The sequence below is a fragment of the Equus caballus genome, chromosome 17, assembly GCF_041296265.1.
Source record: "Equus caballus isolate H_3958 breed thoroughbred chromosome 17, TB-T2T, whole genome shotgun sequence".
NCBI lineage: Eukaryota > Metazoa > Chordata > Mammalia > Perissodactyla > Equidae > Equus > Equus caballus.
Window position 1 is genome coordinate 34,812,727 of NC_091700.1, and position 16,954 is coordinate 34,829,680.

At 38.5% G+C, this 16,954-nt stretch overlaps 1 protein-coding gene across 1 annotated transcript in view; it reads left to right on the forward strand.

The window, feature by feature from the left end:
• FREM2 (FRAS1 related extracellular matrix 2) overlaps positions 1 to 15,090 on the forward strand; it is a 169,549-nt gene extending 154,459 nt beyond the window's left edge. The window contains exons 17-24 of the mRNA XM_001915694.6: positions 1,282 to 1,474; positions 2,948 to 3,052; positions 4,433 to 4,560; positions 4,650 to 4,784; positions 5,540 to 5,666; positions 6,531 to 6,718; positions 6,930 to 7,076; positions 8,348 to 15,090. Coding sequence (XP_001915729.4) covers positions 1,282 to 1,474; positions 2,948 to 3,052; positions 4,433 to 4,560; positions 4,650 to 4,784; positions 5,540 to 5,666; positions 6,531 to 6,718; positions 6,930 to 7,076; positions 8,348 to 8,860 — 1,536 coding nt within the window. The 3' untranslated portion in view covers positions 8,861 to 15,090. The remainder of the gene's footprint in view (positions 1 to 1,281; positions 1,475 to 2,947; positions 3,053 to 4,432; positions 4,561 to 4,649; positions 4,785 to 5,539; positions 5,667 to 6,530; positions 6,719 to 6,929; positions 7,077 to 8,347) is intronic.
• The last annotated feature ends 1,864 nt before the right edge of the window (positions 15,091 to 16,954 follow it).

Consider the following 16,954-nt stretch of genomic DNA (forward strand, 5'->3'; position numbering starts at 1 on the left):
AACCTTTGTTAGGTGATCTTAGGACTACCCTCAGCCTTGTTTGGAATATGATGAACTGAGATAGAGCAGAAAAGGTATGGGCCAACAGCTGCATTCTAATATCGGCAGAGCCACTCCAGAGGCTTATAAAATTCCGTGGCAAATTTGCTTTATTTCGTTGAGTCTCAATTTTCCTCTCTCTCTCTTTCTATCCATCATCTATCCATCGGTTCATCCAATCATCCACACATAAATATAAATATAATTATGGGAGAGCGTGAAAATGTGGAATAACGTTTATTATGAACCTAACAGAATATCTGAAATGTGGTAGGTGCTCAATAAATAAATATTAGTTTATTCTCCATGACCCCCAATCCACCTGCAAAATACCTGAAAGAGGAAAGCATAAATTTTGAGCAAGTTGCTTCATTTCGACTAATTATTTCTGAGACATCTTAAATATTCCATGTCATTACTAAACATATTCACTTCCCCAGATCTTTCCTGCTTTATTTCATCTTCCTGTATATAATAATTAAAAAATACCTTATAGCAGTATTATTCATAGTAGACGAAAACTAAAAATAACCCAAATGTCCATCAACTGATGAATGGATAAATGAAATGTGGAATAGGCATACAATGGGATGATTTTCCGTAGTAAAAGTATTGAAACATGCTGCAACGTGGACGCACCTTGAAAACATTAGGCTAAGTGAAAGAAGCCTGTCACCAAAGACCACATACTGTATGACTCCATTTATATGGAACGTCCAGAATAGGCAAACACAGACAGACAGAAGTATGCTAGTGGTTGCCAGAGATGGAGGTGAGGAGGGAACAGGGGGCTGACTGCTAATGGGTACAGGAGTCCTTTTGGAAGTCATGAAAATGTCCTAGAATTGATTGTGGAAAGTTGCACAACTCCCTGGATATATCAAATACCATTGATTTGTCCACTTTATATAGGTGAATTATATAGGATGTGAACTATATCTTTATAAAACTGCTATAAAACAAAAAGGGTTATATAAGTATAGCATGCTCAAAATAGTGCAGTTTATCTTAAAGATTTCTGCTACATATCCTTTGTTGCAAAGGAAGTGAATATAGTAACAACTATTTAATTGCCCCAGAATAAGTGAGGGGACAGTAATGTTGTAAATGCTGTCATTTCCTTTCCTCAGTGATTACTCAAAATCTTCAGTTACATGAAAGGAGAAAATGGCTTATACAAAATTAGGCTCCTTTAGTTAACAACACTGAATCGTGTTGACAGACATCATTTTATGTTTTTAGGTCCTAAACCTAGTGCAGTCCTATGTGACTCTTCGAGTCCCTCTGTATGTTTCCTACGTGTTCCATTCCCCCATTGGGGTAGGAGGCTGGCAGCATTTTGACTTGAAGTCAGAGCTTCGTCTAACGTTTGTGTATGACACTGCCATCTTGTGGAATGATGGAATTGGCAGCCCACCAGAAGCAGAACTCCAAGGTGGGTTAATAAAGAATTGGAAAATTCATTTTCTTACCTATTCAAATTACATGAGAAGATTTTTTTACTGTAGCTAAAAATAATAGAAGCAACTTTCAATGTATTTTTATATTCAATATTTCAAGGTAACTTCATTTTTGTAATGGAAAACTATTTTAACTGAATAGTATCAGTGCCTCAAATTTTGCATAATATATGGCTGTCAAATATAATGTCTACATCTCATGGAGATTTATACATTACACAGCATAGTCTATATATTTCCCTAGATTCTAGAAAATGGATCGAAGAAGTTCCAATTGAAAAACAGGAATGAACCCAAGAGGAAAAGTTACACATTTTTGTTTCTGAAAATGGGAGATGCGTTTTAAAGTCCAGTATAAATTGCATCCTGGATTCCAATTCTGGCTCTATAGCTGATTAGCTGAGTGATCTTGAACATATTGCTTAATTTGCTTAATCTTTACGGTACTCAATTTCTTTTGAAAGATAGGCTAGACTTCTATTATTTTTTCCGTTTCAAAATTCTAACATTCTCTGATACTTTAGCTGAATGTCTTGGAACAATGGTGTTAAGTGACGTTAACTATTAGGCCCATAGACATCTGCAAAACTTTGTTTCAATCTCCATGTCGGAATCATAATTCAAAGTCCACAAATGTAAAGCTAATGAACCCAGTAGTAGAATTGGTGCTGTTTCTTTTCAGGCATATCCTACTGTTTTGGTTCCATGCATGTCTGAGCTTCACACCTGCGTTATATGAGCCCGAGGGAAAATATTGTTGATAGTGCATCTCAAAATCTACTGTCTTAAACAGATTAAACTACCTTAAAGCTTTGTGAAGGGTAATACAATAACCCTGAACAATCATTCAAGGTTATTTCAAATGGTTTAATTTCAAGCCTTGCCTTCAAAAATGTACACTTACATGAATCTTGATGCGGACCCGTCCTGTGGTTCTCAACTTCTATGTAAGGAGCTCGTGTCTCCTTGTTTCTGGAGTCTACTTTGGTCAAACTGCTGAATTTCTTGGGAAAGCTTCAGGGTTTCATTAAGCCTATAAAATTTCAAATTATTCTGGAGAACACAAACCCATTTCCACCTACATATCCAAATCTTCAAAATTCCAGAAGTTCATCAGGTTTCTCAATTTATAGCTTCATTTATGCAAACTAAAGCTTTAAAAGAAAATCTTGGCCTACTGTAATCATTCTGTATACATCTTTCATATTGACCTCACTCGTGCTACCTAATTCTATTTTGCCTCCCTTCTAGATGCCTTTTCTTGTTAGAAAACAAACAAAATAAAACAAAAATACTCTGCTTCTCATCACTCAAAATTCTTCTGATAATAGCCTTTGGCTAGAATGCTCAAAGATGAGAGGAATCTGAATTTATATTTGGAAGAAATCCTGTACATTAGGAGTACCTGGTCACCAACATTTCCGGTCCTGTGCGCTATTCTGTTGTAGGTTCTCTCTATCCGACCAGCATGCGCATCGGGGAAGAGGGTCGCTTGGTCGTTAACTTCAAGACCGAGGCTCAATTCCACGGCTTGTTTGTGCTGTCACATCCTGGTAAGCCCCACTATCCATTAATAGCCACTCCCCATACAACAGAATATACTTTTTTGCGTATTCACACACGCTTCAGCAGGTTTCCCTACCAGCTTAGAAGCCCTTAATTTCAACCGAATTGCATATGTACAGTTATCTACATGAGGGCTTGATAATTGTTCAGCTACATCTCATAAGCCACAGAAATCATCACTATTTATGGAGGTTTTCAGAGAAAGTACAAAATGATTAAAGTAAATTTATAGGAAATCTCTACCGAGTTCATTTTAAATGGAGTTTTCCTTAAAGAGCAGAGCAACAACAATCCCCTTCTCTACTTCAATTCCATTTTACACAAAATTGAATTTTAGGTCATTTGTTCAGCAAGCAACTTTATAATAAGAAACTTTATAATAGAACTAGAAGTGTCACTTCACGATCACACTTAAGTTTCAGACATGTTAACGGTTACTTTAGCGAGTATTGGTTATGTAATTTGACTAACTGTGGTGGACTGTGCTTTGAATATCAGTAAGGTGGCAGTCACTAAAGTCCCATGACTAAGCATTTTTTTTAATATAAAGGACATTTCATTAGAAATCCTTTTTTTTATTTGACTCTCAGTCTTACTAAACTGGTTTGCGTATTTTACTCGTGTGCCAACTCAAGTCAGATTGGAAGGGAAAATAGTTCAATCACTGTCTTCTACATCCTTCCTTTTTCTGGGCATGAGCTCTAATGACAGAGAGAATAGGGCTGGAAATTCGGGAAGAGAAAGAGGGTTCATTGTATTTTTACGAGACTGAGTATAAGAAATACAGAACCAAAAAGAATCATTTTGCTTTACTGTAATTGACAGTCCTGGAAAATGAGCATTTCCTGGTCTTCACAGTTTCCTTCCTCATGTCTACCTTTCTAATAAACTGAACCTTTGTTTAGACACGATTGCAAGCAATCAAATTAAAGTTAGATTCCATTTATAAATTGGGTTTGCCCCGTTGTGTGGATGCTAATAGACTCAAGTTCAGCTCATAGCTTCGGTGCACAATAAATGCATTCACATCAGCCTTTATTGCTCTGCCCTGCCTCCCGGGAAAGTAGCCTGAACTATTTGAGCATTTCTGCACAATTATCTTTTGACAGAATTATAGAGTGGAAAAAGCACTGAATTAGGCATCAGAAGGCACACATCCTAGCTATGTGATCTTGGGAGAGTCACATATCACACTCAGCCCAGTTTCTCTATCTGCAAAATGAAGATAATTAGACCAACTCTGCTACTTTGCAAGGTTATTATAAGAACAAAAGCAAAGAATGCATCATAAAGTACTTTGAAAACTCTAAACCGTTAGGCACTTTTTTAACTGCTATACCATTATTGTTATTGGCATTTTTTTCTAGCGTCCTTCACAAGCTCAATGATCATCTCAGCTGATCATCCAGGCCTGACATTTTCCCTGCGTCTCTTAAGGAGTGAACCAACCTATAACCAGCCCATCCAGCAATGGAGCTTTGTGTCTGACTTTGCAGTAAGTGACTAAGGCTCTTAGTTAACTTTCCTTTTCTGCTGCCTCTGAATGCACCTCAGATTTCTAAATGTCCTCTCTTCTCCTCAAAGGTACGTGACTACTCAGGGACCTATACTGTCAAACTGCTGCCATGCACCACTCCATCACATCAGGAGTACCGCCTGCCAGTCACCTGCAACCCCAGAGAACCTGTCACCTTTGACCTTGACATCCGATTCCAACAGGTGTCTCATAGAATTCTTTCCCCATGACTTATAGAATCGCACTTTGTTAAAGTCATGGTTTACTTTTATCAGTAAAAAGAAAATTTTCACACAATGACTTTAATCGTATGTGCTGAGAAAAAAAAAGTCAAACAGGAAGGAAGCAAGGGAGGAAGAAAGGAAGGAAGAATTGCCCTTTATCTGTTGTGGGTTCAGTATATAAAATCCGTAGTTTAAGAGTATGCGAGGCTTATTCTTTTTTCTTATGTGATTTTATCTTGTCTCCTGGAGTTTGCTGCCTTGGAGATTCAAGAATTTTCCCCAGAGTTCTTCTGCGCTTCTTCATCTTATTCTTGATCTTCAAAGAAAATAAATATCCTGCAGTTCATGCCACTTCAAAGTACCTAATAGCCATTATGTATTTAAAAAAATGTGATGGCACCTGTTGTCCGAGAACTTATACTGATGTTGACCTGCCCAGACCATGATATTTACAAGTCCTTTAAATACCCTGGTAAATCGATGGAAATAAGCTCAAGTGATGCTATTTAGTCCCACTCAAAAAATGATTTAACCTCGCTAGTTTTGCCTTCTCAAGAAGGACAAAGCCAGTGTTACAATTCCCTAAGCTGACTTGGTTGGGCATCAAAATTGCAGTGCTGTGTTCAGTATGCTACGTGTCAGTGTTCAGTGAGTGTGTGTGTCTGTGAATAATGTGTCTGTGCCCCACCACAACCATCAACAACATGTAAAAGGACTTTTACACTTGGTTTTAGGTCAGTGATCCAGTGGCAGCTGAGTTTAGCTTGAACACCCAAATGTACCTCCTCTCCAAGAAGAGTCTTTGGTTGTCTGACGGATCCATGGGATTTGGGCAAGAGAGTGATGTTGCTTTTGCAGAAGGTATCACTTTTACAAATGACAGGCCTGTCTGTTTGCCGTTGTATCTGTTGTCCTTTGCTTTTGGGGATCATGTGTGAAGGGTAAAATTATAACCTCTTGTATGGTTTTGAGAATATTACTGGGTCTTTATCACTTTGGTGGGGCTGGGAAGGTCACCGAAATTGGATATATGACGCAGGAGGTTTTTTATTCTGGAGAAGTCAACCTCTATATCCCCTACCTGAGTGACTTTTGGAACAAGTCTGGCTTTTTTGTCTTGAATGTTTTTTCAAGTTGCATTGACTCAAATAGCGCAGCTACATGAGATTGTAGACACCTCATGGGCAAGGGTTGTGCCGGTCTTGTTCTGGTGAATTCTCAGCAAAATACCTACCACCCATGGTAGGAGTTCAGTAATATCTGTGAAATAGATGATTAAATGGCAGGGGTTTCCTTCAACCCTCTGTCAAAATCAAATAAAGCTAATTTGGCTTTTATTAGTGTTTCCTTTTATAAAGTTATTCTACACTTTATTGGTCTTCATCTTGCCAACTAATTTATTTATGTAAACTGGACTTTAACCACAATAGGATGTTATAAATGTTAAATTATAGGCCAAGCCCTGATGTTATTCCTACTACTGGCTGAGCATGTGAGGGTCAATAAATCTTTAGTCACTTGTTGTCAGTCTACGAAGTGGTCTTATCTGAGGTCTGGGAGTGGACCAGCTCCTGAAGACAACACAAAAGGTCTTCAACATTTGATGCCAGATCAGGAAGAGAAGGGAATACTATCTAGTGTCATTATTGTCACAAATTATTTGCAGTGTCACATAGGCACACCTTATCACTTCACAGAAATCACATTTCCACATCTCTGTTTCAGGTGACATAATTTATGGTCGTGTCATGGTAGATCCTGTACAGAATCTAGGTGATTCCTTTTACTGCAGCATTGAGAAGGTGTTCCTGTGCACTGGAGCTGACGGCTATGTTCCCAAGTATAGTCCAACGAATGCCGAGTATGGCTGCTTAGCTGATTCCCCTTCGCTCTTATATAGATTTAAAATTGTGGTAAGTGCTTTGACCCAAACAGTGCGCTAGGCAGATTTTCAACATTAAGCATTGTGTCTTTCTATTTTAAAAGAACAGCATCTTTTTAAATGAATCTAAGTGATGACATTTTATGGTAATTTGTACTTGCACAAAACTGATAGGAAAACATTCTGTGCTTGCAAAAGTTGGTATTATCTACAGCAGTCCTCATTTTCCTTATTGTTTAAAGGATAAAGCTCAGCCAGAGACACAAGCCACGAGTTTCGGAAACATTCTGTTTAATGCCAAACTGGCAGTGGATGACCCTGAAGCTATTCTCTTAGTGAATCAGCCTGGATCTGATGGATTTAAAGTTGACTCAACACCCCTCTTTCAGGTGGGCCAATAAGAAGCTCGCTTACCATAACTATGTAACCACATGCAAGTTACTTCACATCTGAATGCCTCAGATGTCTCATATGGAAATGGCAGTTTGCATTAGTTGGTGTAAATATTGAATAAGATAATGCACGTAAACCACACATGACCATCCTCGGCAGGTAATAAGCATTCCATAAACTCCAGCTATTATTATTTTTATTAATGTATTAATATTATTTTAAGTCTATGTGTAATAAAGACCCTTACTCAGTCCAGAATATAAATTTAAGTCTGATGGTTGGGAACTCTACTTTTCTTGTTCAAAACTTCCTTCCTGTGGACTTTTCATGACCATCTTTATCAAAGTGATCTTGTATGAATGGCTGGACTTAGAGAAACAGTTGTGCAGAGCACATAAATCTCCACTCTTAAAGACTTCGTAAACCAAGATGGAAAATCCTATTCCAGAGATGGAAGAGACACAGGCAACTAACAACACTGAGCAGACAAATGAGACAAATTCAGAGATATGTTCACACTGTGAATCCTCAGGGAAGCAAGTGCCCCTCTTATGATATTTACTGAAAATTGGCCAGGATGGGCTGGAGAAGTGTGTTATCTTTATTCAACATAAAGAGGGAAACTTAAGGAAGTATATTTGTTGTTCTAATCTTTTCAAACAAGAATTTGAAGTATGATATTTTTTGTTTTCATTTTTACTGTTAATACTCAAAGCATTTGACCTCTTCTAAATCCTGAAGGCTTCAAAGGGCCATCAGAAAATCCCCTCTCTTTGCAGGCCCTGGAAAAACAGAAAAACTGACCTTTCTATGGTCTTACATGTAAACAAGCAGCAAGACATACTGGAAAAGAGTCCTGAGGTTCAGAAGAACTGAACCCTAGTCCTGCCTCTGCCACTAACTAGTTAAGTGACAGTGGGCAGGTCACTTAAATACTATCTATTCTTATTTACTCATTTTTTAAAATGAATCAGTTAGACTATATGATATCTGAAGCTTTTTACAGCTCTGACATTCTGTGACTGCAGGTCATAGATTAGCAAATACGTACCAGCACATGCTCCCTCAAGAGTGCACAGAATATTTTCTAGAGTGCTTTACACGAAGCCTTGCACATACTACACATGCAAAAATATTAAGTCTATTAATTCTGAAGACAAAATTAAATTATCATTTATTATCTCTGGCATTGATTTCTTTTGCAAATAGTCACAAATTAGGTTGGTGTAGTATTTAACTTTCTAACAGACAGATTTGTGTTTTCTAGGTTGCTCTGGGCAGAGAATGGTACATACACACGATCTACACAGTAAGGTCAAAAGACAACACCAATCGAGGCATTGGCAAAAGAAGTGTGGAAGACCAGTACCACTCGCTGGTGACTCAAGGGAAGCCCCCGGCAAATACCAAGAGCCGGAAGAGGAGGGAGATGAGGAGCACACCCCCGTTGGCATGGGAAATTGGTGCTGAAAACAACCGAGGAACGAACATCCAGCACATTGCCCTGGACCGCACCAACAAGAAGCAGATCCCCCAAGGGCGAGTTCCTCCTGATGGTGTCCTCCCCCGGGAGCTCAACAGCCCCAGCTCTGAGGTCAGCCTGGTCATGATCGTGGGAGGCATCACTGTGGGATTACTCACCCTCTGCCTCACTGCCCTTCCAGTGATGATGTGCAAGAGCAAGAAGAGTGCCAGGAGGAAGGAAGCTCCGAAGGGCTCAGGCAGCAGCGAGCCCATGATGCTCCCGCAGAGCCACCCCAGCGACAGCTCAGAGGTTTGATGACTGCAGGTGGAATTCAACCTTTTCCTCAAGTGCATCAGAAAAGACAATAAAACCCCAAATGCTTCTGGTAAATGGCGAAAAGTTGGGGACTTCTGTGATGAAGCTGCTCAGAGGACTTGACTGTACTAATAAACTTTGATTTGAATTCTGTCTACTCTTTCATGCATCAAAGGACAAATTCAGACTGCAGACCACATCTTTCTTCTTGCCCAGAAGGCAGCAACAATGTATTCACACATACATGGAGCCGTAGATGGACGGCGAGGAATGTATTTCTCATTTTATGCATTTTCTCTGCACAGTGGAGATGAACCTATTCAAAGGTGCTAAGAGACTCTCTCAGAAGTTTATGGGGAGTCTATTGTTGCTATATTAGTATGAACCTTGAAGGTGCAATTATCACATTGTTTATTCATTGTATAACAGTTTGTTACTAGGAAGATTTTAATTGATAGTCTGGAAGAATGATAAACACTGTTCATTATGACAAGTTTTCTAATAGGCGAAGACAGCATAGAATTACGACTAAGGGTAGCTCAACCCACAAATCACCTTTTCTACTACTTGGGAGAGAATAGAAGGAAAGGTAGAGGGAAAGTAACTCACTAACTTGGATTTGAATTGTTTCTCATTCTCTTCAGACCCTCCTTGTTTTATTTGCTTATTTAATTTTAAATTAAACCAAAGAATATGCTAAGTCTGGAAGAGATTGATTCTAGACTGCTCTGTTTTGGTAGATAGTGAGAAAGAGCAAAATTCTTGCATGATCATATACCTTATTGGTGCTCAACATTTGTAGGAAATGAGAGTGTTGGTGACACTTCGATGATGAAGAAATGCCATAGAGTGAGATTTACATTTACAAGACAATGTTCTCTAAGAACTGAGCCTAGATGTTTGCAGTATTGAACCCATAAATGATAATGAGAAACATCATTACAGATGGTGGGGGGAGAAAGTGGTATTTATTAATATATGATATGTTTAACCAAAGTGCCTCTTATACATACTTTTTTTAGAATAAAAGAACATTTTGACAGATAATACATGAAGTTAGCCCTCAGAGTAGCATAATCATGCAACGATATCTAGAACTTAAACTGGCCATAGGAGATTTTTATTAGCTTTCTAATCAGCATCTGGTCCAAACCATGGGAATCTCTGCAACTGTCATTCCAGGGATGGCCTTGGAGGTGGCCAGCATCGTTGATCATATTCTTCTTTGATCAAAAAGAAAGCATCAGTCTCTGGCATCTCCAGTGCTGTAAACAGATGCAGTAAGGTCCATCTCAGAGTCTAAAAATATAATTTGTAGCGCTCCCTACAGTGTTAAAAAGCAAAGAACTTGAGTGAGCTTGCTCGGCAATCATCCCATTGCCTTTCTGAGAAACGTGCTTCCACCAAATGGCAGAAATTTTGGTTGGAAAGGGAAAATGTCAGTAGTTTAATGAGCAGTCTTCCCAAAGCTAGTAAATGCATTTCAAACAAAAACAAGTTATGGAGAAAAGGACTATCCCTAAAGAGTAACCCTCAAGAGCTGCCTGGGATCCCCTTTCACTTCTAGTCATGGAGATTTCTGGAAAGACAACCTCTCCTCAGGGTTGGCGTCTGTGAGCACCAACCATCTCTTGATTGAAAAAAGGAAGCTACCTGGTGCTGAGAGAGAGGCAAAAAGTGTCTAATACTTGCCTCTCTTCTTTGAGGCAGCTCTGCACGTAACATTCAAAGCCTTTTAAAGAATAGAGTAGATTGTAGTCTCCTTCCATTGAGGAATTTACAAATGTCACCTGCAACTCAAACATCCCCCAAAGGACTTATATAAATAGAGTACCGTATGGCCCAGGAGTTCATTTATCAAATAAATATTAATACTTTCTAATTATCCCCTTTTCTTTTGCTTTGCCTACTAGCAGATGCTTAGCTACTCCTTTAGCTACCTCATCACTTGTATAAGAATGAGCATGAGTTAAGCAGCTTCAAATAGTGCGTGGACTTTTTACTACTTAGCAAAGGGTTCAGTTTACGTACACTATAAGAGCAAGTATTCTCAATCGACTTTGTTACTCTAGTACTTAAGATGCTTCAAAGCCTGACTATCCTGCGGTCTTGAGGGTCTCTGTCACTGAATATAGTAATCAGTGAAGCATCATTATAACGTCTGTTTTGAGCTTTTGGGCCAGGCTGGTTTTATACCAAATTTCACTCTACAATGAGTGATTCTAATGAGTTTTTTGTTTTTTTTAAGATTGGCACCTGAGCTAACATCTGTTGCCAGTCTTTTTATTTTTTTTCTTCTTCTCCCCCCCAAGCCTCCCAGTACATAGTTGCATATTGTAGTTGTAGGTCCTCCTGGTTGTGCTATGTGGGATGCCTCCTCAGCATGGCTTGATGAGAAGTGCCATGTCCGCACCCAGGATCTGAACCAGCCAAACCCTAGATCGCCAAAGCAGAACACGCAAACTCAACCACTTGGCCATGGGGCTGGCCCCAAGACTTCTATATGTAAATAGGAGAGCTTATAAAATATGGAACATGTTTATTCTTTCCTACTAAAAAAAATCTTTCCCTCTCTACCCGTCTCCTTTTCTCTTTCTCTCTTCTTTCTTCTTCCTTGCCTTCCTCACCTTGAAAAAGAGAGTCTGTGTGAAATAGGCAGATATAGCTTCAAGTATAAAGTACTTGGATTTCTGCAATCATTTTCTTAATATCTATTTACTTAATACGTGATTTAATATAGATTAATCATAAAAAACTCTTTTTAGTGGACAAAAGAATCAGACAAAATGCTGTATTCTTCAATAAAACAGACCCTCATTTCAATATTTTGTTTTTAGAGAATTATTCTGGTACTGTCAGAACAAATGTATAAAATAACTTTCCACAGAGAACAGTATGTAAGCAATAATACTTCCTTAGATACTCAGCAGCTTCTGACCCCAATTAAAACAAAGTCTTGTGATATCGCATAGTAAACCCAAAACACAAAAATAAATATTAAGTATTAGTGGCACTCCTAGCATATGAACCATGAAGCATTAGAATACATCATTGTGTTTTAATAATGGTTTTATTTATTCCAGTTCATTCCCTCAGTTAACATTTACTGAAGGCTCACCTAGGATTAGCCACTTCGAAAAATTAGTAGAAACCAAGCTACTCTCCCAGCCTTCCTGGCAGGTTGTAATCAAATGGTTCTTTGTTTGGATTAAAGGGATCAAGATTTGCATTAGGTGGGTTTGTGAAGGACACTTCCTTTAAATTACTGATTGGAAATGTTTTGTATTAGATCTGTGATCAGAATGTTCCACAATGTGTGGGGTTCTTTTAGATGAAAAAGTGTGAACTCTACTTGCTCTCAAGAGATTTTTAAGTTGTGGTTCACAGATATGCCTGGTGTGTTCTTGGTCCAGGAGCCAAGACCTACACAGAGAAGGTGCATTGCAGAGATGTGGGTGGCCCTGCATGTTTGTTTCCTCTTGATGGAAGACAGAACCACTTTATTCCCAGAATGAGATACAGCACATAAACTCTTCGTTAGTCCTTTAAGATCATCAACACCTCTCACGAGCATCTACAATGTTTGAACGATATGAGGGGAGGTCAGCTAGAATTCTGCTACCGTGCTACTGCATAGCATTTGTGATAAGAAGGACCAAACTCTAGGCTCGATATGAAGGGATTTAGTTTGTAAGTAGCAAAAGAGCTTCTTTATCAAATTCTTTTACCTCTAATTCTATTCCAGGGTGCCAACACCAAGATTAACTTGAAAAATGAAAATGGACCTGTGTGAAAAATCACAGAGAGCCTGTCCTCACAAAAATCAGTGCTAAGGGTTAAAATAGTCCCTGATTGAGAAAGGTTAAAGTAACAATAACAGAACAAAATGTAATGACCTTTACATTTTAAAAGTTGGAAATTTGATTTCTGCTATTTTGAAAATATTTATTTAATATTGACTTGGAAACCAATTTAGTCCTTTAATAGGAAAAAGAAAAATATTTTTAAAGATGGAAATGTTTTACAAATTTGAAATTTACATAATTGTATTAATTTGAACACAAGCGTGTTATGATTCTTTGAAATTCTTTCATTTTTTCTAGCCATGAAAGCAATAATAAAAGGATAAAAACAGGTGTCTTCACTAATCACGTGGCCTGAAATGTTCAGTCAGTACAACTTGCCCAGGCTTAGAAATGTGCAATTTGGCAGGAAACTATAAATACTACTGTTATCACACACACACACACACACACAGGGACACAGGCACACATGCATATAACAACCACCAACATCTATCTCACTTCTAGAAAAAGATGACCCTAAAAACATAGTTCTAACTGAAATGGCCCATATGAAGATTTTGAAAAAGATAAACAGTGATCTTTGTGGAAGCAGTATTGTGGGAGTTTCTTTGACATTAGTTCAAAGGTTAATATATTTCCTTAAGATTTTTCCTGGGATTGATTCCCATATTGCATGGTAATGACGTAGAAATTATTATCCACAAGTTAAAGGGATCCCTCACTGTCTATTTCTCCTTGTTTCATGTCCTTTGATGTTAGGAAAAAAAGACTTTGAGATTGGATAGTTATTTTGATTTTGATAAGAGATTTTAAAATAGAAGTGCATAGCATTGTCCTAAAGTTTTTACCAGAAAGATTACACAGAAAACTTTTACATAGGGAAAGAAAGCTAACTCTCTCTCTTGAACTAAAGTAGATAAAACAAAATACACTAACGTGAGACTTTCTTTTGATGTAATTTGATTGGGAGAAAAATCAGAATATTGAATTTGCAAACTTTTAGACAACTGTGTTTTCTTTCCTTGTCTTTCAAGTGCATTTATTTCCTTTTCCCTGCTTTTTGTCTGTGTGTATGTTTTTTTCAGTATTATGTTTTGCTAAAGAACAAGGGCATCAAAAAAACCTGCTCTAACGATAGCATCTACTTTTCCTTTCTTCCCTTTCTTTTTTCCTTGCTTTCTTTTTTTCAGTTGACTAGGTTTATTTCTCTGAGATTTGTTTTTCATTCTTTCAGTAATGCTTCCGTTTTAGTTTTCAAACCAATACCATTTTCACTGCATAATTAGCATTCTCATTCGTCTGAAAGCTGGTGAGTGAGCACAGCGTTTGTGCAGTATCCCTCCTTTCTAAAATGTTAAGGCTTTTGGATGAAGGACAAAAGAACTCCTTGGACAAAGATCAACAGCATCATATTGAAGGATGTGATGACAATCTGTGCCTCGATTTCTCTTAGTGGAGGTTCAACATTGACATTTAAGATGTAAGAAGATCTCTTTAATTGAGTAAGAATAAAAGGTCAAAGATCACATATATAGAGTTGTTTTGGATGATTGAATACTTTGCAATGAAATAAATGGCAAAAAGAATTTTGTTAAATTGTTAACAGCATTGAAGTGTTTAAAATTATAATTATCAAATGCTCTTTTACTATTAGCCAGCTGCCTACACTGATTAGGTGACTACTTAAACACTCGAAGTGAATTTCTACTACAGATATTTTTTTTTCCAATGTTTGAGTACTTCTCACAAAAGAATGGTCAGTATTGTGCCTTAAAAAAGAAGAGAGAAAAGAGAGAAATGTAACTTTAAAAACTAACATTAAAAATAAAGAACATTATAATGAAAGTCACTTAAAATATAGAAAGGCAATTACTGGTAAGAATAAAAGATAATTTCTGTAGGGGCCAAAATTAAGCATATTACAAAAATAAGTACAAAGCAGAGTCTTTCTCTGTGGCTTCAGGAACTCAAGTTTTTGGCAAGATATTTTTTTAAGCCCATTTGTCTATAAAAGAAAACTTTATCCTGGACAAGGAGTTCTGTGTTTTATAACTGTATCAAGTACTTGCTTCCTTCTCAAGTACCCTCTGAAATGCTCAGTAAATTTATATTTATCTGTTGACTGAGTGACATATCTGTGTGTAATGGAATTATTTCAGAACTTAATAGCCTTTGCGGTTTTCCCACGGGAATTCTTCAAAAACTAACAGGATCTAGTTTTTTCATATATTTCCTAGGATGCTACATATTTGCTGGATATTGAGGTTTATCCACGGGAATCCAATTATGCAAGTAATTTGGAGCCATTCAGTCTTTAATTCATGTCTAAAATAATTCGGCTACTACTTGTGTTTCATAACTATACCTGTTCTCCCTCAAAATATATCATGTGTTTAATGAAAATAAAGCCCATATAAATGTAAATGTGTTAAAATGGCCATGTCGTTGTGGTGCATTCTATAACTTTTATTTACACTAAAAGCGTGGAATTCCTGTAGCCTGCAATGACTGTCAGTTATTTCCGTGCTGGTTCTGGAGGCTTGAGCTTCTGCAGGCTTCCAGACTGGGACATGTGCTTCCACTACCACCTCGATGCTGGTGGTAACATATTGCCCCTCAGCAAGCTCTACCTGCAGGATCTTAGTGCTTGCTCAGCATAGACAGCCAGAGGCCTACCAGGGGCAACGTATGTTTAGAATAAACAACTTATTTAGGTGACTAACACTTTGTCCCAGGGAGCAGAGTGACTGGACTCTGCTACAGTTACGAAACCCTGCCCAGTTGACTGATGGGGATGAATCAACTGATCTGATCCATTGGGGGGGAGTCCTTTACTGCCGCGGTAGACTAGTCACCTTCATGCAAACTTTACCTAGGTTGATAATCATTCAATTTATTACAAGAACAGATTTTTAATATGCAGCCACCACTATTTAACATCAGATGGAAATGCAAAGACACCCTCTTACAGCTATTGAGGAATAATTCCAAGAAAAGGGCAAAATACACAAAAGAAAGTGGAGTGGAGGAAAAAGAACTCCTTCAAAGCTCTTCCAACACTTCCAAGATTAGGGAGAAGAGGCACCCAGTTTAAGGAAAACACTCCAAACTGGAATTAATCAAGGTGGACCTTACTAGCAAAGAAATCATCAGGAACAGAGTCAGGCTACTCTAAGCTGACACCGTACTGATTCCTCCCTAGCCCCACACCAAGCCAGTAAACTGCCGCACAGGAAGTTTGACAGTAATCATTGAACATCCCATTCCCAATGGCCCCAAGAGCATTTCAGGATTTTAAGATCCCATCCTAGGAATTTAAATGTGACTAATTGCAAAGTGGCAAAACGTAGAAGAGAAGATTATTGGACAGAGCAAGATTATATCCAAAGGAAGTTGGGGCAGGAGGAGATGCATGCAAGGTACTCATCAGGGAAAGAATATTTGGAGAAGGCCATATGCAAAAAGAGGTCAAAATATCGCCCTAGGCCTTCCTCAGAGTTGAAACCATTCAGAAGACAATGAGTCAGAAGCACATAGGCTGCATTAGACTACACAATAGCTCTGGCCTGACAACGTTCCGCCACTTTTGAGGAGGATGGGACCCCCATCCCCTCCACACCACCCCTACCACGTGGCTAGAATTCTAAAGAGACCACTAAATTGAGAGGCACTGGTAATACCCAAGGGTCATAGGAGAAGGCCTCACAGGCAGTGTCCTGAATCAAAGAAGCTCTGTTTATAATTTATAGATGTGTGATTTCCTATTGGTACAACCCACACAGTATGTTATTTTGGGGGCACTTTGTGCACATTAAAACAGATTTTGGCTCAGTGTAGATGAATTAGAGAAAAGCAGTCCCCTAGGGAAATGAGGACTCCAGGCTCATAAGTCACTGTTTATGTAGGTTTTACTATTATTTGGGTAGAATGAGGCCCACAGATCAGGAGACAACTGACATTGAAAAGATAGCTTATTATGCTCACAGATCTCAAGAGATGACACACTACACCGCAAGAGATGACGTGCTACACACAGTGAAGCACCAGGGTCAGTCAGGAGGCAGAGAGAACAAGAGGAAAATGTGGGCAAAGGCTTTTATGGTGGTTCCCGTGGGAAGGAACAGGCAAGGCAGGGTGAACAGGTTTAGGATTAGCGGATCTGAACAATTTCAGCGGGCTCCAGGGAATAGGGGCTGCCCTAATTGTCCAGTACATGGCCCTGGGGTGATTAGGGAAGATGGAAAGTAGCCCAGAGTGTGAGAGCCCTAAAAGAGTCTAACAAAGGAGA